The following is a 22,743-nucleotide window of genomic DNA, read 5'->3' as shown; positions in this document are numbered from 1 at the left end:
CACACCGTTTCCAGGAAACATGTCGTTCAAACCGGAAACCGTAGCAAAACGTTGCGCACCGGTTTGAGCTTGAACTTGCCCCAGCTCTCTCCCGGCCTCCCCCTCCCCTTCTCTATCATTAGCGGTTGTAATTACATCAGCAGATTCGGCACATTCGCGATAGAAAAGCGGCGCTTTCACGTTATGGTATTACAACTGTGAAATTACAAACAAAAAATACACATTCTGAGACATGAACTGAAATGAATTGTGAATTGTATTAACATTAAATCGTCCTCCTCCCATTTTCACCTCAAAATTATGGGGAAGCTGTGCCTCCCCTGCCTCCTCCGACGAGCCGCCACTGGTTATTTCATGTATGTTATATGTGCAGCAGCAGTGTTTCTTACATGCTCACACAGTAACATGTCTGTGGATGTATTGGCAGTAGCAGGTCTCTGTACTGGCTCAGGCTCTGCAGGCTCTGTATATTACCAAGCTAACTTTCCGAGAGTTGTCATGGCATAACTTTTGTAACAGAAATCTGCACAGCTCCTGAAATAGTTGGAGTGACTCAACTTACCCACTGGCTCATCTTACTTTGCTTTTCTACAGTGTAAAATTTTCAGATAACTCCCTCCATTAACATGATCTCACTGCATAACGCCCTACAATGCCTGTGCAAGCATCACCTGAATGAATAACAGTCATGTAGTGAATGTTAACACCCAGAGACTGCAGCTTGAACTTGTCCATGTAATCATCTCCCATTCATGTACTAATACCAAGGTAAACATTTGCTAGTAGATGTTTTCTAGGTGTGTACCTGTCGATTTCCCTCTGTCTGTGTCTGTCTTTTATGCAACAATACCCCTATTATTTTTTTATTCAGGACAGTCAGATTCCTGGCTTTACAGGTTTCTATCGTAAGTCATATTGTATCAGGGATACCTGGCATGCAGACAGATACTATGTACCGTTCTCACGATGCAAAACGTCCGATGACTTTCTCCTGCAACCATGTTATCACCTGTTGTGAAAGGTGTGACTACTAATGGGAGTGTGATGTGAAGAGACAAAAAAGGGTCTTGTTCTCTAGCTGGCAGTTTTCACTGTAATAATGTACTCAAATGTAACATGCACATGCTGTGAGTAAACCGGCAGGGTTTTATTGAGAGACTTTTTATAGCAAAATGCTTTTGGCTGACAAACTAGGATGTCCCTGGGGAGATAGATGGTTGCTTTATAGTGTCTCTATATTTTTGCTGCAGTTATTGAGGTTGATTTGTGGTTTTTCTGGAGCAGAATTTAGAAACTAATTTTCTGCGAAACAGCATTGACTCTCATGTCACACAGAAGGAACAAAAACTTATAGCCAATGCTGCATTTATTTGATAAAAAATACAATAAAAATTCTAATATTCTAATATATTATCTGTGTTAAAACGGTTGTGCTGCTTAATTTTTTTGTTGAAACTGTGACACGTTTTTAAAGGATAATTTTATGTATAGAAAGTTCAAAAGAACAGCATTTATTTGAAATACAATTTTTTTTTGTAATATTATAAACGTCTTTACTGTCCCTTTTGATCAGTTGAATGCATCCCTGCTGTATAAAAGTATTAATTTATTTTAAAAAATCTTACAGATCTCAAACCTTTCCAGTAAAATGTATATATATAACAAATTAGAGATTATACTGTCCGATAGTGAAAATCTTAGCATTTACAATGCATGTCCTCCACCCCTGTCAGTATCAACAGGTTCATGTTATGTGCGTTAATTTACTATAGTTTATGATACAGGCACAATGCATAACTACAGTTGTACTTTAATTAGAGCCCTTCCTTATTTAATTGTGTGTAAAACCAGCAGCTGCTGCCATTATAAAGGAAATTGTAACCCCTAGGGTGTGTGTCTCTCTGTATACAATAGCACAATATGTTAGATTCCTCTACCAGAATATTAAGCTTAAACTGTAGTTGTGTTTTGGAATGGGTTACACTTTATTTTGACAGTCAAATTTAGCATTCTAAACACAACTATAAGTAACTTTGCAACTATATGTCAACTAACTTTCATTCATTTGCAACATGTCAACTAACACTCATTTAAGTATTAGCAAACTTTTAGGTGTCAACTTGTTTGTTGATGCTCTGCAGTAATATACCTATTTGGTCCTGAGGGACCCATGTTATGCAGCTTAGCATGTTCCAGTTAGCCCTAGCTAGTAAAGGCATTGCTGCCATACAGTGTTGGGGAAAGGTTCTTTTAAAAGTAATGCATTACAATATTGTGTTACTTACTAAAAAAGTAACTAATTACGTTACTTAGTTACTTTTTATGGAAATTAATGCGTTACGTTATTTTTGCGTTACTTTTTCTCATCTGCCTTTCCCTCATTTTTCTTTCTTCAGAAACAAAACAAAAAAAAGAAGCACAAATGTTTTGTTTATCTAAAGCCATTTTTGCTTATAAGTATGGTTGATCATCGAAAGTCAGCAGCAAAGATACTGGTTAATAAAATTTAATTAAATACATAAAGGATATTTGTGTTATTTAACATGTTTGCGTCATGTCCTGAGTTTGATTTGACGGTTTTTATTCATTTTGAATAATACTGAATCTTATACGAATACTGTTTTTGTGCAAGTGAGATGAGTAAATGCATGTTGACATTTAGTCTAGAATTACAGTAACATGATGTTCACACAGCGCACACAACGCCTCTGCACTCACTCCTGATTTCTCTCAACATGAGGACAGGAGAGCTGTCAGTCAATACACGAGAAAACAAAGTAACTGGCATTACTTATTTGAAAAAGTAACTCAGATATTTTCTTGTAAATTAAAAAGTAATGCATTACTTTACTAGTTACTTGAAAAAAAGTAATCTGATTACGTAACTCGCGTTACTTGTAATGCGTTACCCCCAACACTGCTACCATACCATCTGAACTCAAAAAGCCTCTCTCTTCATTGATGGCCATTTGCTAAATATTCTGACAACAATGGAAAATGGATTTTCCAGCACTGACACACTATTTTACCTGCTAAAAAACGAAACAAAATTAATGATAGTCACATAGCATCACCTGGTGGCTAAACACCTCTACTGTGGCATCAGATATACGGCCACTGCCGCGAACCCACTCCGTTTCACACACATTTACAGCATATGTGTTGTATACAATCACCTGATTTCAGATTTGTGATTGATTTTCGGTTCCTTTCATTTGATTCTCATCATTCATGTCTGAGTATTTGTTTGATCATAGTTTACCGAGGAAGCTTTTTATTTAGTCGAAACACATCCATTGAGTTGCATCCTTAAATCTAATGATGAATCACAGCGACACCTCAAGTTCACACTGGTCTATGATCAATGATCTGTGACTGTTCACATTGAACTAGATGTGTCATGTTTTCTTCTGCTGACACCTATTTAAAGGAATAGTTCAGCTAAAATTACTTTGTCATCATTTGCTCAAATCCATCTGACTTACTTTCTTTTGTAAAAAATACAAAAAGAGAAATGTTGAAAAATGAAACCACCCTTTCTCTTAAACACATGTTGAACTGCTCGGTCTTTAATTCAAGTAGATGATAATTTTACATCATAATGTAATAATGATCTTTTTTTTTTAACATTTGTTTTGTTTGTTGTTATTGTTTTTTTTTTCAATTACAAATTTAAGCTCAATGAAGGACTTGTGTAATAATTCCCAGAAAAAGATTCCAAATATGTACATTTAAAACACCTTGTGTATTTTGTTTTTATTTTTGTTTTGTTCTGCCACTGTAAAAAGTTCATATTATTAGTCTGTACAAAAAATTTAAAAAAAAAAAAAAAATGCTGGGTTCAAAACAACCATTTCTGGGTTATTTGACAACCCAGCACTGAGTAAATATTGGACAGAACACATGCTGGGTTATTTTGACCCAGCGTGTTGGGTTTTATTCATCATCCCATTTGCTAGGTTGTTTATATATATATATGTTTAGGACGTGACGGGAGCAGCAACAGCAGACAATGGGAATCTGTGGGAAGAAAACTGATATAGACTGTTCCAGTTCATTAAATGACAATCTTATATATTAATTGAAAAGTTGCATCAAAATCAGATTCACCTCATGCCATTGCCATCTCATCTGTCAGACATTTAAGTTTCGGTTTCAACCCATCAAACGCATAGCGCATAGCGCGCATTAAATTACATATAACAGCGATGTAGTGTATTGATTTTGCTTTCGCCAACCTAGGAAGGCAAAATAGTGTAGTGATGGGTCACGTCGATGACATTATGATTCTTGGATCACATGTCACTGAAGGTGCATCAGATAAGAAAGATTGGTGGGATATCTAACTTGTAGAACCTCTTACTGTATTATCAACACAAGGAAGACACAAGTGTAAAAAAAAAAATTTTTATTAACAAAAGATAGACAAGAGTAATAAACAGCTACTAAATGAATACCATGAATGAAAAAGGAATAAAGTGCATAAGATGCATAAAATGTGGGTGATTAATTTGGGTGCTGCTATGGCAGAGTTATGTTATTTTATGAAAAGATAAACTGAGACTAATTGGGTAAATATCCTTTTTATGTATCAAACAAGTAAATTAATCATTTGTTATCAACTGACATCAGCTATATAACATCTCATGTAAATTAGAAAATCATACACTGATAATATAAAAACAGTGCCAAGGTCTCTGGAAGAGATTTGGATAAGTGATATTTATGTTCTTTGTGGTCAAGTGAGCAGTCTGGTGGTGGTGACTTCTTTTATTGGTTGTGGTAGCAATGCAGTGGGGAAAGGAGCAGGAATCTGTTTCAACAGCCTTGAACACAAATCACTGTAGGATGCTGATCTCCTGGAGCACTAAAGGGTTAAAAATCTGGAACGCAGACATGGGCCTGGAGTAGGAGCAGAAGGTCCTTAGTCTGGAACCCGCAGATGTGAAGTACCTTGAAGTGAAGGTGTGCTCGCCGGAGTTCAACCTTGTTGCAAATTTCTGTATGTCTTCTGCCTCTCTGGGCACAACAATCCGCTTTGTCTCGCTGGACAAAGACTCTGAACGTAGAGTATCTCTTTCCTTGCAGGCTGGAGGCTCAGAACGTGGTCGTATCTGTTGCTGCCTCAAAACCTGGAGACTCAGAACTTGGTATCTGTTATTGTCTCTTCCCTCATGGGCCGCAGGCTCAGAACGTTGGTGATCTGTTAGTGTCTCACTGGACATGCCGCAAGCTCAGAACGGTTGTGTCTGTTGCTGCCTTCCCTGTAACAGGCCGGAGACTCAGAACATGTGTGCATCTGCTACTGCTACTGCTATTCCAGGGGAAGTCATGGCCTAATGGTTAGAGAGTCGGACTGGTAACCCAAAGGTTCTCAAAGAGTCTCAGGTCCGGCAGGAATTGTAGGTGGGGGGAGTGAATGTACAGCGCTCTCTTCCACCTTCAATACCACGACTGAGGTGCCCTTGAGCAAGGCCCCAACTGCTCCCTGGGCGTCGCAGCATAAATGGCTGCCCACTGCTCTGGGTGTGTGTTCACGGTGTGTGTGTGTTCACTGCTGTGTGTGTGTGCACTTAGGATGGGTTAAATGCAGAGCACTAATTCCTAGTATGGGTAACCATACTTGGCCACATGTCACCTCACTTTCACTTACTGTCTCCTACCACACAGGCCAGAGGCTCAGAACTTGTGTCTGTTATTGTCTCTTCAGTTTACAGAACTGAGACTCAGAACAAGGAGTGTCTGTTGGAAGGGTACCTTTATCCCTTTCTGATGAGGAGGAGATTGCAATTTGGTGCTTCTCCGTTTCCGTGCTGTGATTGGCTTTTTTCATCTGAGTGGAGGGGACTCGGCTGTAGGACTTGACGCTGTAAGGAGTGGGGCACTAGCAGTTGCAGTAAGGTGGCCTTGCCGCCGGGTGTCTGCCACTGACAGAAAAGCAGACTGTCACGGAGAGTAAGGGTGGCCCACTGGGAGTAATAGGCTTTCACTTCTGGGCCAAGAGTCGTGATCTCCTGCCACTCTGGCCGCTCACCTGCTGCAGCCACTTGCGTAGTCTCTTTAGGGCGGGATCTGCTTCCTGTTGACGCTGTAACTCATGAGATTCCAGGGGGTCACAGACCCCATCCCCTCCATCAACCCGCCAAACCATCACTTCGTCTGCAGCCTTTTCTTGATCTTCCTACTTCATACAATTGCAGCTGTCGATCACCTCACAGGGGCGGCAGGACAGGGCATTCGCATTTCCATGTTGCCGGCCCGGTGCTGCACCTCGAAAAATTAGTCCTGGAGAATCTCCAACCACCGAGTCACCTGACCCTCTGGGTTTCAGAAACTTAACAGCCAGGTGATGGATGCATGTTCTGTCCACAGCCGGAACCTCCTCCCATGCAGGTAGGGCCGGAAGTGGCGAAGTGCCAGCACCACTGCTGACAGCTCTCGGCGGGTAATGCAGTAGTTTCTCTCTGCTTTCTTCAGGGCCTGGCTGAAGTATGCAACGACGTGTTCTCCATCATCACTTTCCTGGGACAACAGGCGCACCAACCTAACTAACTTTCTAGTTTTCTCTTCCAGGCTTTTTGAACTCCCTGTATTAACCTGTAATCACCAGTGCAAAATAAAACAGCAATTTTACAACTATTATAAAGAGTCTGTGTGCTACAATATTAAAAATAACCCAATAAAATGACGCAACTGGCTGAACCCAGCATTTAGGTTAAAAAAGTCATTTGTGACCCTGGACCACAAAACCAGTCTTAAGTGGCACAGGTCTATTTGTAGCAATAGCCAAAAATACATTGTATGGGTCAAAATTATCAAATTTTCTTTTATGCCAAAAATCATTAGGATATTAAGTAAAGATCATGTTCCATGAAGATATTTTGTAAATTTCCTACTGTAAATATATCAAAACTTAATTTTTGATAAGTAATATGCATTGCTAAGAACTTCATTTGGACAACTTTAAAGGCGATTTTCCCAATATTTAGATTTGCACCCTCAGATTCCAAATTTTCAAATAGTTGCATCTCGGCCAAATATTATCCTATCCTAACAAACCATACATCAATGGAAAGCTTATTTATTCAGCTTTCAAACGATGTATATAACTCAATTTAGAAAAATTGACACTTATGACTGGTTTTGTGGTCCAGGGTCACATTTGAACTTTAAGTCGTTATTCACTAAAATTTTGCCCTTATTGATTTAAATGTGTGTGATATCAGGACTGGCGTGTAAGAACACATGATGTCCCAGATGACTGCATATCAAATAGCCAGCACTGTACATTTGTCAGCAAAGAAGACAAAGAGTCAAGAGTTTGGAATGACTTGAGAGTAACAAAAATGTAATTTGAATACCCAGCAATTCATTACAAAATCCTTTCTTAGCATAACACTGAAGCCAAAGTGTTGCTGACCTTGAAAAATTAAAATGTTCTTGCTTAGGTTATGGGTGATCACTCTTATAAGCTCATCATGGATAAAAACAACATTGGATAATGTGGGGAACATTACAACATAGATTTTATGAAATCTATCATCCTACGCAATAGGCTTTACAGTATCAAGCAGGTTACATCAAAACTCTCCACCACGTTGAAGTGTAGATATCTTTTCAGTCATCTAATTCTTATCTCTTTACGCTGTCATAGGAATGTACCTGAGCCCTCATAACTTAAGATACGTCAAGATGAGATGATATACTCCAGAATGCTCCTTTACCAGATATATAACTCTCATGTAAAAGGATCTGGGATGAATTGTTATTTCTAAATGAATGATTAGTCACATTGCATGTGCCTTTAGCATGTAAGCTGGATGGTAACAAACAACAATGTTACACTGAAAATGAGTTATCCTTTAGAGAAATAACATAAAGAGAGAAAGATGGACATTTAGTGGCTTTTGGGAACACATTAGTAAAGGAGATTAGAGTAAACTAATGAGCTCAGATACATGAGAAGAAAATATTTTTGTTATCAGTTGTTATCAGTTTGAACATCATGGTGTGAAACCACACCCTTACCTTAAAAAAAACACTCATGCTTGTTTACCATTTGAACCTAGTAGTGTTGGCGCACACAATCAGGTGTTCGAGTACATTTCACATTTGTAATTTAGAAGCGGGGTTAGCACAGCTTTTTACCCGGGGTTTCGAAAGCCTGCTCCGGAGCAGAATGCTTTTGTGGTGTTTACTCCACATTGTGGTGTCAGACTTGTACAGTGTGAATCGATGCAGTGCTAGAATGTTACGACTAGATGCTTAGCAACCGACAGCCAAAGGCGTCATGGAAGCACAGTCATTTCTGCGGCTGAGTGGAAAATATCAAATAGTGACAGAAAACGTGAATTGGAGAGAAGAAGAGACTAATAAAGAGTTTTATCATAGCTTTATAGTTCACTAAGAAATCCAAGTCAATGATAAAAAACAAGCCCAAAACCAGCACAATCGTGTTTTTTTCCATGGTTTTCCCTTCCATCATGGGTCCCCTCTGTCGAAAACGCGTTCCTTTGAAGGTGGGAGATCGCTTTAATCCACGAACTAAAAAACTAACTATTTTGACGGCAACACTGAACCCAGGATTCTCAAAATTTGTATTGCCCTTCCAGTTCTATAATCTACATTTTTTTTTTTAGCAGTCATTCACTGATTCTCTAGGCCTTGATAGCGATCTAGTGTGTTGACACACAACAAGACCTTTGACCATGTGCTACACCTGGGTGTGTTCATTTTAAAAAAGCATTTGGTTTTCAGAATAATGGAAATGTTATGATTGAAATTCTTGATAATTCAGTCCAGGACAAGAAGTGCCACATTTTGACTTTAAACGACATAAAAAATGTTGATGTTCGGGTTCTAGAGCACAAGGGTTCATACCCACCTGTTCCTTGGAAAGCAAAGCGTCCTCTCCCCTCCCCCATCCTGGGCAGGTATTTAAAGATTTTTTGAATCTGCCAAGCATTTGTGTCTGTGTTTTGTTGCCCACTTCCACGCTCAAGACCATAACCAGGACAGCACAATGTCTTACCCCTATTCCAGAACCATCAGTGTATATGGAGGAGCTGGTGGTCGAGGTACCCGGATCTCCTCGTCCCCCTCACCAAGGGGCTTCAACCTAGCTGATGGTTTAGACCCGTCCGCTGACGAGAAGACCACCATGCAGAATTTGAATAACCGCCTGGCCTCCTACCTAGAGAAGGTGCGCTCCCTGGAGAAGGCCAACGCTGAGCTGGAGCAGAAGATCAGAGAGTGGTATGAAAGTCGCCCTGATGTCACATTCGACCACACCATATTCCTGGACACCATCAAGGACCTGAGGAACAAGGTAAGTTCAGAGTGGAGTGGGGAGTGCAGACAGGTCTTCAGACAGAGAGGTATTTGAAACATGATATACATGGCATGATATTAGTGTACTTCTCTGTACTGTGAAGCTAAATACAGTTTTCGATAATTAAAATAACGCAAAACTAAGATATAAAAATTTGATAAAAAACTTTTTTTAAACTAACTTAAAAAAATAGTTGACACTTTGCCTAGTCAACTAACTGAAATAAGTTTAAATTCAAGTTCTAAAACTAAAGCTGAATAGAAATGACTAAAACCTAAATTAAAATGTAAACTGAAAATATTAAAATAAAAATCTAAATATTAATAAATACTATAACAGTATATAAATAATACTAAAGTAACACTGACAACAGAACACTAATTGTCTTGTGGCATTTTTATTCGTTTTAGCTCTTAGTTTATACATTCAGTGACTGACTAGTCTGCGATGGCATCTAGACAAATATATGTTAATAAACAGATTGAACAAGTTTTGTTGCCAGAGTTGGCTTTTGTTCCACATTCTGTGGCTGCACTGAATTCCGCAGACACCAACAACCAGCTCTAAAAATAAATGACTCCAGGTGCCAGAGTGTTTATTGTGCAATAGACTAATCCACGTTTTCCCTCTCATTTGGAATTCAGTGTTCTGAGGGTGTATTTTCTGCAGCCTACTAAAAAATCTGACATCACTGGCACCTGCTGTTTGTGTACCATCTGTATAATACAAGAAATTTTCCCTTTTTTTACTGGCAGATTCAGCTGGCTTCCCAAGACAATGCCACATTAATCCTGTCTGCGGACAATGCCAAACTGGCTGCTGATGACTTCAAGCTAAAGTGAGAAACTGAATATATATATGTCTTGCCATTTATTTAATTGGTCATTAATAGAAAATTAATTCTGTGAACCATCACCTCAGGTATGAGAATGAGCTGGCCATGCGTAAGGCCATTGAAGCCGACATCTGCAATCTGAGGAAACTTCTGGATGAGTTTAGCTTGAGGCGGTCGGACCTGGAGATGCAAATTGAGGCTCTGAACGAGGAGCTCATCATACTGAGGAGAAACCACGAGGAGGTACGATATGTGACACATATTTCCCATCTTTGCCTCACTGAGCAGTCTTCAGTGTGGTTGTATGCCTGTTCTGTCTCTTTGTAAATCACTCATTTAATTGAATTAAAATGCACAGAACTCAGCTGATTGGTGTTTAGTTCAGCAGTGTATTATTATATATTCTAAAAGAGCTAATTCTAGCTGGTAAACAGCAGTAATATCACCATGACAGGATTTCTATTTAGGGCATTGCCCATGAGACTGGTCATTCAGATATTCCACCCACAAACTGAATCCTGTTTTACACAAAGCTGTTATGTAAGCACAAGTAACCTGGAAACATTTACACCGCACTGTATACAGTAAATATCACCATGGTGATGTAGTAAGGTGATGTGATTGAAACTCAGAGCTGTTCAAATTTCTGATATTTCTTTCAGTTAACTTGCAAGCTAACAGGTTAGCCTACTGCTTTGTGATTAGCCTTCTAGCTTGGCATATACACATTACACTACTTCACTACTATTATTTATCCTTATTTGTACCACTGCTACAAGTGGATGGCTATTTTGCATGTCTACAATTAGGCGATGCGTTTTTGAACTGCTACCTCTTGTGATCCAAGGAGGATTCTGCAGGGAGATACAATAAGCAACTTTTATTGAAAATGTACTCAAGAAACCTTTCTTATTATTATCACAAGTGAAAATGGTTGCGCTACTAAATAAAGTGCAAAAAACATTATACAGTGTCTTTTTTCAGAACTCTCTGATAAACAGAAAGCTTGAAGAACTGCAATTTGTACAGTGTCCCAACTTTTTTGGAATCGGGTTTGTATAATAGAAATACTTTTGTAACATTATAAAAATGTTTTACTGCATTTTTGATAAATGTAATGCATCCTTTCTGAAAAAAGTCATCAAATCATAGTGAAAATAAATCACAGTGATCCCAAACTTTTGAACAGTAGTGTATGTTTTCTGTAGATTAGTGACAATTTTTTATTTTGATATTTATTGCTTGAAAACGATTGAAAGACAAATTCTGAAAACGATAGGTTACTGTAGCTGCCCATAATCAGCCATTTCAGAGATAACAGTTTCCACACCACAAAAACACAGGGTCATTAAGAGTGTTCCTTCCTTCCTTCCTTCAATTTTTCCTTTTTCCACTTGTTCTTCTGCTGCCTGCTCTGCTAGGGATTTCCCCTTCCGTTACAGCATTTTAAACTAAACAGTAATATCACTGGACCTCTGGGTCTATGAAAGGTCATCATTCATGCATAACCACTCTTAAGCGAACACTAAAGAAGACTTTTAGAAAATTTCCAATTGATAAAATTGTTTTAAAATAAACAGAAATCCACAAGGGAAACCCTAATTTTCTCCTGAAAGACTAGGCTCATCCCACCACTCCTTTTTATTCCTCTTAAATCTATAAATAGATGATTAATACCACGTCAGCGTCATAATACTATCCATCTCTTCCTCTATGCCAGATCACACATTTTCTGATATGTGTTTTCACAGGAGATGTCTCTGGCTAGAGCTGAGGCTGGAGGTCATGTGAACGTTTGTGTGGATGCAGCGCCCTCTATGGACCTGATGCAGGCCATGACGGAGATCAGACAACACTATGAGACTATGACTGAGAAAAACCGTAAAGAGCTGGAGTCCTGGTATGAGACCAAGGTGAAGTTAAAACCACAAATGCATTTGTACTTGAGTGAATTTATTACATTTAAGTATTATTTTTGTTAAGTACTTTGAAACTGCATACCTGCACTTTTACTCAACTATAATTACAAATAAATAATCACATTTTTGATGCAACTTCATTAGAACTTACAACTTCATTTCTAACTTTAAAATGCAAAGTACATATATGGCAGGTTATCGTGACTTTAAATTAATTATTTTACATTTTTAATTAAATATTTAATCTTTTAAATACTTAAGAACAACTTAATGTGGAAAGCTTTTTTTCCTCATGTTTTGATGATAATTTGTCTTTCCACTAAGTAAAATTTTGACACAATAACTACTGTTTTACTTAAGTATAAGGCCTTACACATCTGAAAATGACTGATTTGGTGCATTTGAGTTTTTAGTTCTTAGTCACTCATCTGTGATTAACAGTGTAAAATATTGTTTTATAGTGTGATGCATGTGATGTTATAGCTGTTTTTGATTTTGTTAATTGCAGACTGCCGCAGTGCACCAGGAGGTGGTCACACAAAATGAAGATCTTCAGAACAGCAGAATAGAGCTGAAGGAGTTGACAAATGCCTTACAGAGACTACAGATTGAACTGCAGACCCATCAGAGCTTGGTAAACCTGCACACCCTTGCAATAACACATTTCTTTTTATTGTAAAACTCGCTTTTCTATACCCTTAGCTCCTCATAGAGTTGTAGGTTAAAGGGAAGAAGCAATGCATTATAATTTCCAAGTCTGTGGCAACATGTCTTGGCAGAACATGTGTTGTGCCAGGCTGTTTTCTGTCCATGGGCTTCAGCCTCACCCCCCTCTACTTCACAACCAGTGCTCTGCCAGCTTTAAGACTTTAAAAACAGTCATGGGAAATGTGCTGTAATTTCCTATGCTTACACATGTAGAAGAACAAGAGATAGACTGTTTAAACAGGAGATAGTGTCTCAACAGTGTGGATTATTAGCACTGTTAACATGTAATTCTGCCCTAATGCACCAAATAACATTAAACAACCACAGTGTGTGAGTGCACAGTAAAATAAATATAATTAAATAATTATTGTAGGTAAATAATTTATAAAATTGGAGATGTTTTTGTAATATTAATATACTAATGCTTATCCACAACAGAGGTCAGCCCTTGATGGTGAACTGGAGGAAACACAGGCTCATTACGGGGACCAGTTGGCTGGGCTTCAGGCCACTGTCACCAGCCTAGAGGACCAGCTTAGTCAATTTTATGCTAACATTGCCAACAACAAACGAGAGTACGAAACGCTGCTGGATGTCAAGACCAGACTGGAGCGTGAGATCGCAGAGTACAGGAGACTGCTGGATGGAAATGAGAGGTGATGTTCATAAAAATAATAGCTCAAATTGATTGTATTTGAATTTGATGTTAGAACGTGTAAATCTTACGGTTCTTAAACGCTTTACTAACACCGACTCTCTTTCCCTCTGTTTTTACAGGGATGCCCACAGTAAGTGACTGTTTTACAATAAAATATATATTTTGTATATTAAATATCACTCTGAAGCATCGTAGTGCATTGCTAATTAACTGTCTCCCATTGTCTGTTTTTAGAAGTTTTCACCAAAACGATCACAGTTGTGGAAACCATCGTGGATGGGAAGATTGTGGAGAGCAGCGAGAGTGTGGATGTTGATGAGCAAAATGACTAATCTGCTCAAAAACACACATCACATGTTTTAATAATTCCTTCTGTTCAAGTCCTCTGTATTGCACACTTACACAGTTAATGAAGCAATTGAAAGTTTGGTAGATTATGAACATGATTATCTGAATGTGAATTTTTTTTCTGTGCAATCCTGTCTGATTTCTATCTCTCTATTTCTCTGTTAAATGACAATCACATATGCCTGATGTACTGCAAGCACAAATCTCAGAATGTATCATCATCCTTTAAGAAACAATGCTTTGATACTGACTTAAAACAGTAAACAGCTTTATTAAGAGACAAACCACAATAATGTTTTTGTGGCATCACTGATTTTATTCTCAACAACAGTGGATCACAAGGCCTGAAGACTGGTGTGACAGGTGTAGATGGGCAGTGTATTATGAAGGTATTTATTTTGTAGTAGTTGACACCACTTCCCCATCAACCGTCTCTTTCACAATGGTCTTCACCTTGACGGTATTGGTAGAGCTCACTCCTCCTCCTCCACCAGTAGTGGTAATGCTGACAAAAAGAGAAAATGTTGATATATGTTCTTCAGAAATGGCAAAACCCATTCAGAAGCACAAACACACACACACTCGTTCTACAGTATCACTATGCTTCTTCCAACATCTCCTACCTGCTTGCTCCTCCATCCAGCAGTCTCCTGTACTCCGCGATCTCCATCTCCAGCCGGGTCTTGATGTCCAACAGCATTTTGTACTCATGAGATTGTCTGTCTATGTCGGCTCTGAGCTGAACGATCTGCTCCTCCATACTTGTTACCTGAGCCTGTAGTTGACCCAGCTTCATGGAGTATCGTGCTTCTGTATCCGCAATAGTTCCCTCAAGAGACGCTTTCTATATAATAGATTGGAGGTGCTATTGTTTAGCGTCGACTGGAATAATAAGTATATGTTGGGTAAAAAATTGTAGAAGTTCAACCAGCCTGCTGAAAAAACAACTTAATCCAGTCTAAAATGGAATTGTCATTCTTATCAGGTTCCCAACATGGTCAAGATTATCTGGTTTCAGAGGGATTTGGGCACCTACAAGCAGAATACCTGCTTGGAAACCAGTTAGACTGGGAGACCAGCTAGACCAATGTAGACCAGCTTATGCAAGCTAAAACCTGCTTAGAATAGCTTAAAATGTTTATTTCAGCAGCTGTTATAAAGTTACCATATTGGTATAGATGTATCCTAAAACACTTACTTTACTGAGTTCAGATTGCAACTCGATCTCCAGGCCTTGAAGGGTGCGTCTAAGCTCAGTGATTTCAGTCTTGGACACTTGAAGGGTCTCTGTACTGGCCGCAACCTCCTTAGTCAGTGTCTCTGACTGCAGATAAATAACATTCAGAGTTTAGTTAAGCATCTCCAAAGACCAAAACTTCCAGGATGAATTGTTCTAGTTTTGGCTCGTTCAGATTTATTTGCCTTCTTCTACCTTGGTTTGGAACCAGGACTCTAGCTCACGTCGGTTTTTGGAAGCGACTGCCTCGTACTGCTCACGGATCTCAGTCATCACACGGTTCAGATCCTCCTGAGGAGCTGCGTCCACCTCTACATTCACTGAACCAGTCATCTGACTGCGCATGGCTGCCAGTTCCTACAAAGACAAGAAGAATTTGAGATTATGTATGACTCTTGAGGCACATTCCCTGAAATTTAATAGTGTTTATCAGCATTACATTTCACTGCCTTGCATTTTCTGGTCAGAGGAACTTGTCTGTTTTGGCAAGATCAAATGATCTTGCTTGCCATGTTGATAACAATCAAACAGTAATATCCTCTCATGATTGAGTTGGACAGGTTTTTACCTCCTCATGGTTCTTCTTGAGGAAGATGAGTTCCTCCTTTAAGCCTTCAATCTGCATCTCCAGGTCAGATCTTGCCAATGTCAACTCATCAAGGAGTCTCTTCAGCCCAGCAATATCTGCTTCCACAGACTGACGCATGGCTAACTCATTCTCATACCTGAATGAATCAAAACAGAGCAGCTTATTAGCAACTTTTCCCCTAAGTATAAGGTTTCATTCACTGTAGGTTTGGATTTACTTGGACTTGAAGTCGTCAGCAGCCAATTTTGCATTATCGATGGCCAGGTAGACTCCTCCATTGACACGGGTGGCATCTTGGATCTGTCAGAGATGGGATGATTCAAATAATGATGTTTTTGCAAATGCACAGCTTCCAAATATGCACTATTAAGATATACATGCAAATTTGGTCTGTTGCACACATTTTGGGAGGTAACCCATGACATGCATAACAGTACATCGCAGAAATGCATGGCTTTGTTTCATTCTGATGTGCAGAAAACTCAATGAGAACATGACCACACCCTTAATCCTGCAGCTATGAAAACAATATCTTGTGCACGAGATGTTGTGAAGTTTTATAGTAGCAGTACCTTATCCTGCAGGTCGCTGATTGTGGCCTGGTAGGCAGAGTAATCTCTCGCAGCAGGTGAGGTTTTGTTCTCCAGAAACTGTCTGATCTTCAGCTCGAGATCTGCGTTGGCCTTCTCCAGGGAGCGTACCTTCTCCAGGTAAGATGCCAGACGGTCGTTCAGGTTCTGCATGGTTGCTTTTTCATTGATGGTCACGTTGAGGTCCATATCGCCTCCTCCAAAGCCTCCTCCAGAGCCAGCACCAAAGCCAAAGCCTGCTCCACCACCAGCGCCAGCACCAAAGCCAAAGCCTGCTCCACCACCGCCGCCGCCGCCACCAGCTGCAAAGGTGCTTGCCGCAGTGGAGATACGGACCCCCTGGCCTCCTGCACCCCCATACACGCTGCCAGTACGCATGGCGCTTATGCGGCCACCGCCTCCACTGCCAATCCCGGATGACCGAGACATGCCTCCTAGAGAAGCACCCCGCATGGAGCTTCCACCGAAGCCCCCTCCAGAAGACATAAAACTACGGCTGCTGAAGGATGTCATTGCTGGGCTGCAGAGGAGAGAGTCTTTTTGCTGGAAGGAGAGGGAATGTGGTGCACAGACGAGGCTGATTGATTTTTATATGTTTGTGGGATGAGGTAAGGGGTGGGTGGAAGTAGAGACGGAGGAGGGGGTGAGGGGAGAAAATGAACTCAAAACTTCACTCTCCGCCCAATACATGCCCAGAGGCAGAGGATCTGGCATGTGAAATGACATGAATTGTTGGAATGAGCTCTGAGTGAGAGCCCATAGCCCATGGATATGTGCAAAAGACAAGAAACACCAGAACATATGCACATCTTATCTCAAAATATGAAGGTATATATAAACTGCAAATTTTTTTCACAGGATGTGATTGTTTTGATATGTAGGACTTGATTTTCCCATGCATGTCTGCATAGGGTCTCATGTTACTGCCATAAGGTCTGTGTTACAGGCTTCATAACATGTGTGCTGACAGGATGACCTGCGCCTGCCAGTGGGGTTTCCAGGACAACGGAGTGCTGGATGTGATAAACACTTATAAACAGCAAGCTAAAACCACACAGTGAAATGGGCTCTTGCGCGTGGAAGAGCTTCCCCAGAACAGACCTCCCTTTGTCCTTTCAAACATGAACAGAACAAAAAAATAGCGAGAGAGAGAGAAACATTTTTCCAAAGTGAACTTTTAAATTGCACAAGAGCCGTCTGGAGACGTACTAGCATGGTGTCTCTAGTCTTGCATAACAGTATTTTTCTGAGAGCTTAAGCCATGACTCAGATCCACTACTCCAGAAGGCTTTACTTTTATCTCAGAAAATTCTCATATGTGTAAGAAACTTTAAACTGAGAGCTGAAGCTTTGCTTTGGAAAGCATGACCATGCAATTCAACTTGTTAATTTCTATCAGCAGTTATTTAGGCATCATTGAAAAGGCTGTTGCATGAAGATGTACATCAGCGTAATTGCTAGTTTGAACACATTTACGAAGCTTACATTGTACTTTTGAATAGCTGTCATTACACAATCAAATGAAAACAATGGTGCAAAGATAAACGAACATGAATCTAGTGTAGGCTATATATCAAATGATTCATCAAGTTTAACTGAGCGAATGTGCCTGTGGCTATAAGGTGTAGAATGATGAGAACTTCATGAGATATTGAATGACATGATTTATTTGATCCATATGTGCTGCTTCCAAGCAAGCTCTTACTTGCTCTATTTTTAATCACAAATTCAGAGAATGTTTTCCTGGATTAAAAGATCACATTGTACCTGCAAGTCCACTAGAATCCTGATTTAAATTACATATTTATTTGCGCGCTTTTGTAAGCATGCCATGCGGGAGTTAATCCATTAATGACTCTAGTCTTAGTGAGCCTTTTACTTTCTCTGTGGGAATTTACTACTGATAAATGAAGCGAACTACAAATGTGCTTAAATAAAATGCAATAAGGGGACATGGTAATGAAACAAAAAAATGTATGAGATGAGAGTAAAAATGTAATTCTAAATTTGCATTGCGCTCACAAAACTTTTGCAAAATTGTTTTGCGTTAGCTCGAAAAAGTATTGTGATCCACTAAGAAAGTTTGCTGTCAAAAACATTGCAATATCGTTTTCCCTCCCAACTCATATTATTTCACAGACCACCTAAAGGGGCAGTGATAGAAAAATATGAGAGGGAGGAAAATTTATACTTAAAAGATCCCTTTGCAAACACCATTAAGTGCAACAGGAATGCAAAACGTTTGGGAGAGAATGCAAAAACCATGAAACATTTTTTTTTACCTCCCAGCTCATATTTATTCTATCACCATGTCCCTTTAGGGGCTCTGTATCATTTTCCATTATCATTTTTCAAGTTTCTCAGCAACATTTTTTGAAAGGAAACGCAAAGTTTCTCAGGGGAACACAAACTTTTGCAAACAAACATTTTCGTATGTTGTTTCTATTACCATGTCCCTTTGTCGTTTTAGTACGATTCTTTAAGAAAATGCAAAACCTTTATGAATGAATGCAAAAACACTGAAAAACATGTACCAGTATGCATATACTGCTGTGTGAACCAAAGACTTTTATTAAAAACTGTGATTAAAGTAGCCTACAACTTATTTTCCTTTCCCTATTCGATCATTTTTTCCCTTTGACTTTATAACAGGGTTCTTCGTTTCTCTGCTGCTGACTGAATGTGTTGCAGAAGCTCAGTGTGTTTCTGTGTACTGGGTGTGGCACAGTCATAAATCTGCTCCATATTTGATCTAAAATAGAATAATACTTCATATTGTCATTGTATTATATTGATATCAGAATGAAGGAAATCCATTACATTCTCTTTTTGTCATATATGGAATGCTAAAACTTACATAAACAGTCATTGTTTCACAGACAATGAAAACACTGTCATTACACATAGAGGGATTCATCCGAAACTCAAACTTTAAAGATCTAACTGGTTTTTCTTGTCTTGTGGTAAAAAAATAAGTCAAGGGACTCTATACAAGAACAATACTGTTTTATGTGCCTTTTACATGCCCTCCCCTATGACCACTCTTGTTTACAAAGTTCTTTAAAGTCTATCCTGTTGTATGCTGAAAAATTGCAATAACTTACTTGGACAATATGTTTAAATAATAAACAAAAACAATTAACATTTGTTTTTCCTGTTTCACATGTAATTTACATCTTTATACACTTACTTGTGAAAACAGCACCAAATTATAACTGTTATTACAATAAGAGCAGTTGTATTATTGTCATAAGAGCAGATGTATTAAAAAGAAAGAAGAGGGGAAAAATGAAAAGATTTATTTGAATAGAATGTTTAAATCTGTATATAAAAGTAATTTCTGGATGAAAGACATATTAGATGTGGTAAGAAAGTTATGATTGTTGTATCATGCATTATGTCAGTTGGAAATATGCTTACAAACTGAAAAAATGTCTTTGTGATAATCTGTTGGCTGATTGCAAATAAGAATTTAGTAAAAAATAGCCACTGAAGCAATGACATGAACATTAATATTGCTGTAGGTCAGAAAACCGGATTAAAGATCTTTGAACAGTTCAAATATCTCTTGTAAGATTGTAGTAAGGAATATGACTCTCTTTCTGCCCTGCCCTGAATGAAGCACCAGTGTCTAGAATTACACCTATCTAGGATTCGGAGGTTTGAATGACAGCTCTGTCTTTTGTTGAGGTATCCACCCTGTTATTGCCTGCAGGATGCCGCTTCATGACTCACCGTGGTCTCAGGCTTCCTGTTTTGTTCACCCAGTTCATGCCAATACTCGTTGTTCTCTGCAGCACTGGCAAACATCTGTGCAAATTCATTTCAAATCCAAATCCACGGTCAAAGACTTGGAGATCTTGAGGGTTGAATCACACACATGGTTGTTACTGTGTATGGCATGAAAGGTATAAACAACATGTGAAAAATTGCTACAGTACTTTTGTGTCACAGTGAATGCTGGGATCCTAAGCACCACATTACTGAGGACTTCACATTATTACAGTTCATCTGTAAATATAAGACATTACTAATGCATACACAAATGAGTCCCTAAGGGGGCAGGGTGATGGAATAAAATATGAGATGTGAGGACAAAATATATTTCAAAATATTTGCGTTCACTCTCGAAACATTTGCATTCTCCTGCTAAACTGTAGTGTTCCAAAAGAAACTTAGCATTTACTTGCAAAACATTTCTCTTGCTAAATTGTGTACCCCAAGAAACTTTGCGTTCACTCGCAAAACATTTAGTTGTCTTGCAAAAGTATTGCATTCCGCATAAGAAACTTTGCATTCACTTGCAAAACATTTGTGTTCTCTTGCAAAAGTATTGCGTTCCCCAGAAAAACTTTTCGTTCACTCATAAAACATTTGCCTACATTCTCTTGCTAAGATTTTGCATGTGCTTGCAAAAAAAACATTTGCGTTCTCTCACACTAAACTATTGCATTCCCCTGAGCATTTAATTGCAAAGGCACTAGAAAATTTTCCCCTCCACCACAAATTATTTCCATCACAAAAGTTTTGTGACCAAACACAAAAGTTTTGCAAGTGCACGCAAAACCTTTGAAATATAATTTTTCTCCCATCTAATTTTTTACCACCATGTCCCATTAAGAGTTTCAATGTGCAGTAAATGTTCTAGAATCTAAATCAAAAATCCATGAGACTAGGCCGGGGTCCTCAAGTTCAGAGGCCAAGGGGGCCAAGACGGGCCACCTGTTGAGTACCAAGGATACCTGTTAACCCAACCCTTCTATCTGCTTTTTGAGCATTTGATTTCAACACATGGGTGTTACAGGGAGTTGCGCCTCCCTGACAACTTTCTCTCTTCTGAGCGATCCACCTGTCAGCGTTCCATTTCATCCCAAAGGTGATCAATGGGGTTCAGGTGTGGTCTTTGTGCAGGCCAGACAAGCTCTTCTTGACTTTAAGGACATTGCTTTGTGAACCAGAATGTTGACTGTAGGAAGCACTGAATAACATTGTATTTATTAGCATTAAGGTTTGTTCTCACTAGAGTTAAGAGCCTAACCAATACTGTTAATTGGAAGGGGGTGTCCACATAATCTTGCAAGTCAAATGTAATGTAAAGACGTGATATTACACACCTTCTGTGATAATTGGTCTCAGAATTTTAATTTCTCATGATCTGATCATGTTTTGTCAAGGATTTAACCTGTCATGCAGAAGCAAAACTCATGCTAGAATCATGGGTGGATTCTTCAATCTGTTGTTGCGAGGATTAACCGTTCAGGTGCATGATTAAAGAGCAGATCATTTGTAAAAAGTGTTTTCTTTTATTATTATTGTTACTTTTCCAGTTTTTTGGGCCCCCAAAAATGTATTTATCACAAACAAATTCATTGATAATTATTAAATAAAAGAATTAAATATTCAGCATAGCTAAATTAAATTAAATTAATGATAAAGAGGGAGAAAATGACAGTGTGGGTCTTAGATATACATACATATATATATATATATATATGTATGTATATCTAGCGTCACGGATTAGGCTAATCATCCCATATAGAAAACATCACAAGTAAAATTAATCATGTTCATAAAGATAAACATGGGTTTATTATAGCACACTTACAATTTACATTTCAGAGATCATTACAAATAAATTATTAAATGCTAAAACTGAATAAATTTAAATGAACAAACCTGGCGTTGCATTTGCAACCATGTGAAAACAGGGGGTGCTGCAGCCCCCTCAGCACCCCTACTTCCCACGTCCCTGGATGGGTTGGTCATTATTGAACGCTATAAACACATGTAATGTCTGTTTCATTCATACTGGAAGCCATAGGGCGCCCTCGTGCAGAAATTCCACATATACATCACAGAAGTAATTGAACTGATCAAGCTAGTGACGCTACAGGAAATCCCTAATATGGACAAAGGCATCCAGCTGAAAAGAGAGAAATGCTTTGAATAATGAAACATAAACACAGTCATCTCGGGTATTTTCATAATGATTAAGTATATTTATAATCCATTGCTAATCGACATAGCTTTTATTAGGCTACAGTATAGAATTTTCAGCCTCATTCTGTAATAAGAAGCCACATCAGATCACAGAAGGAAGTTATTTCAAACACTCGACTGATGTTGTGAGGTTAAAAACAAGTTATAATGGTCTCTTTTGTTGGACAACAAGTTTAGCAACACTTCTCATTGCAAGCCATTACAAGGGAAGGTGTTTGGCGTGTGTTGCTTTTTCAAATGCACACACAGAGCCAATTCTGAGAGCTATGTAGCTATGTAGGCTATGTTTGATGATGAGCATGAGACTTTTTTTAAAACATTAAAAAATAGTTAATGTTTTTGAAAGTCTGTTAAGATCAACCAAGGCTGCATTTATTTGAAAATACAGCAATATTGTGAAATATTGTTGTTTTATTGTGAATTATTATTAGACTAGTTTTGGCTGCTTAATATTTTTGTGGATACACAGTAAAAAAAAAATCTGTGACATTTACGGTAAAATACCGGCAGCTGTGGTTGCCAGAACTT

At 38.7% G+C, this 22,743-nt stretch overlaps 2 protein-coding genes across 2 annotated transcripts; one reads left to right on the top strand and one right to left on the bottom strand.

Annotated features, from left to right (window-relative positions):
- The first annotated feature begins 9,013 nt into the window (after positions 1–9,013).
- On the top strand, positions 9,014–13,783 carry LOC107718877 (keratin, type I cytoskeletal 42-like). The gene is made up of 8 exons (XM_016526118.1): positions 9,014–9,328; positions 10,087–10,169; positions 10,253–10,409; positions 11,918–12,079; positions 12,594–12,719; positions 13,232–13,449; positions 13,571–13,581; positions 13,686–13,783. Exons 1-8 carry the CDS (start codon positions 9,023–9,025, stop codon positions 13,781–13,783), a joined length of 1,161 nt encoding a protein of 386 aa, XP_016381604.1. The 5' UTR covers positions 9,014–9,022.
- A 311-nt stretch (positions 13,784–14,094) lies between these two features.
- Positions 14,095–16,794, bottom strand: LOC107718876 (keratin, type I cytoskeletal 50 kDa-like). The gene is made up of 7 exons (XM_016526117.1): positions 16,198–16,794; positions 15,843–15,925; positions 15,605–15,761; positions 15,232–15,393; positions 14,998–15,123; positions 14,423–14,643; positions 14,095–14,304 (listed from the first exon to the last, which is right to left on the bottom strand). Exons 1-7 carry the CDS (start codon positions 16,726–16,728, stop codon positions 14,193–14,195), a joined length of 1,392 nt encoding a protein of 463 aa, XP_016381603.1. The 5' UTR covers positions 16,729–16,794; the 3' UTR covers positions 14,095–14,192.
- Between the last annotated feature and the right edge of the window lie 5,949 nt (positions 16,795–22,743).

Source organism: Sinocyclocheilus rhinocerous, unplaced genomic scaffold (assembly GCF_001515625.1).
Source record: "Sinocyclocheilus rhinocerous isolate Xijiao unplaced genomic scaffold, SAMN03320098_v1.1 scaffold1595, whole genome shotgun sequence".
Lineage (NCBI taxonomy): Eukaryota > Metazoa > Chordata > Actinopteri > Cypriniformes > Cyprinidae > Sinocyclocheilus > Sinocyclocheilus rhinocerous.
Note: the sequence above shows the minus strand (reverse complement) of the source record. Positions and strands in the feature narration are given on the sequence as shown.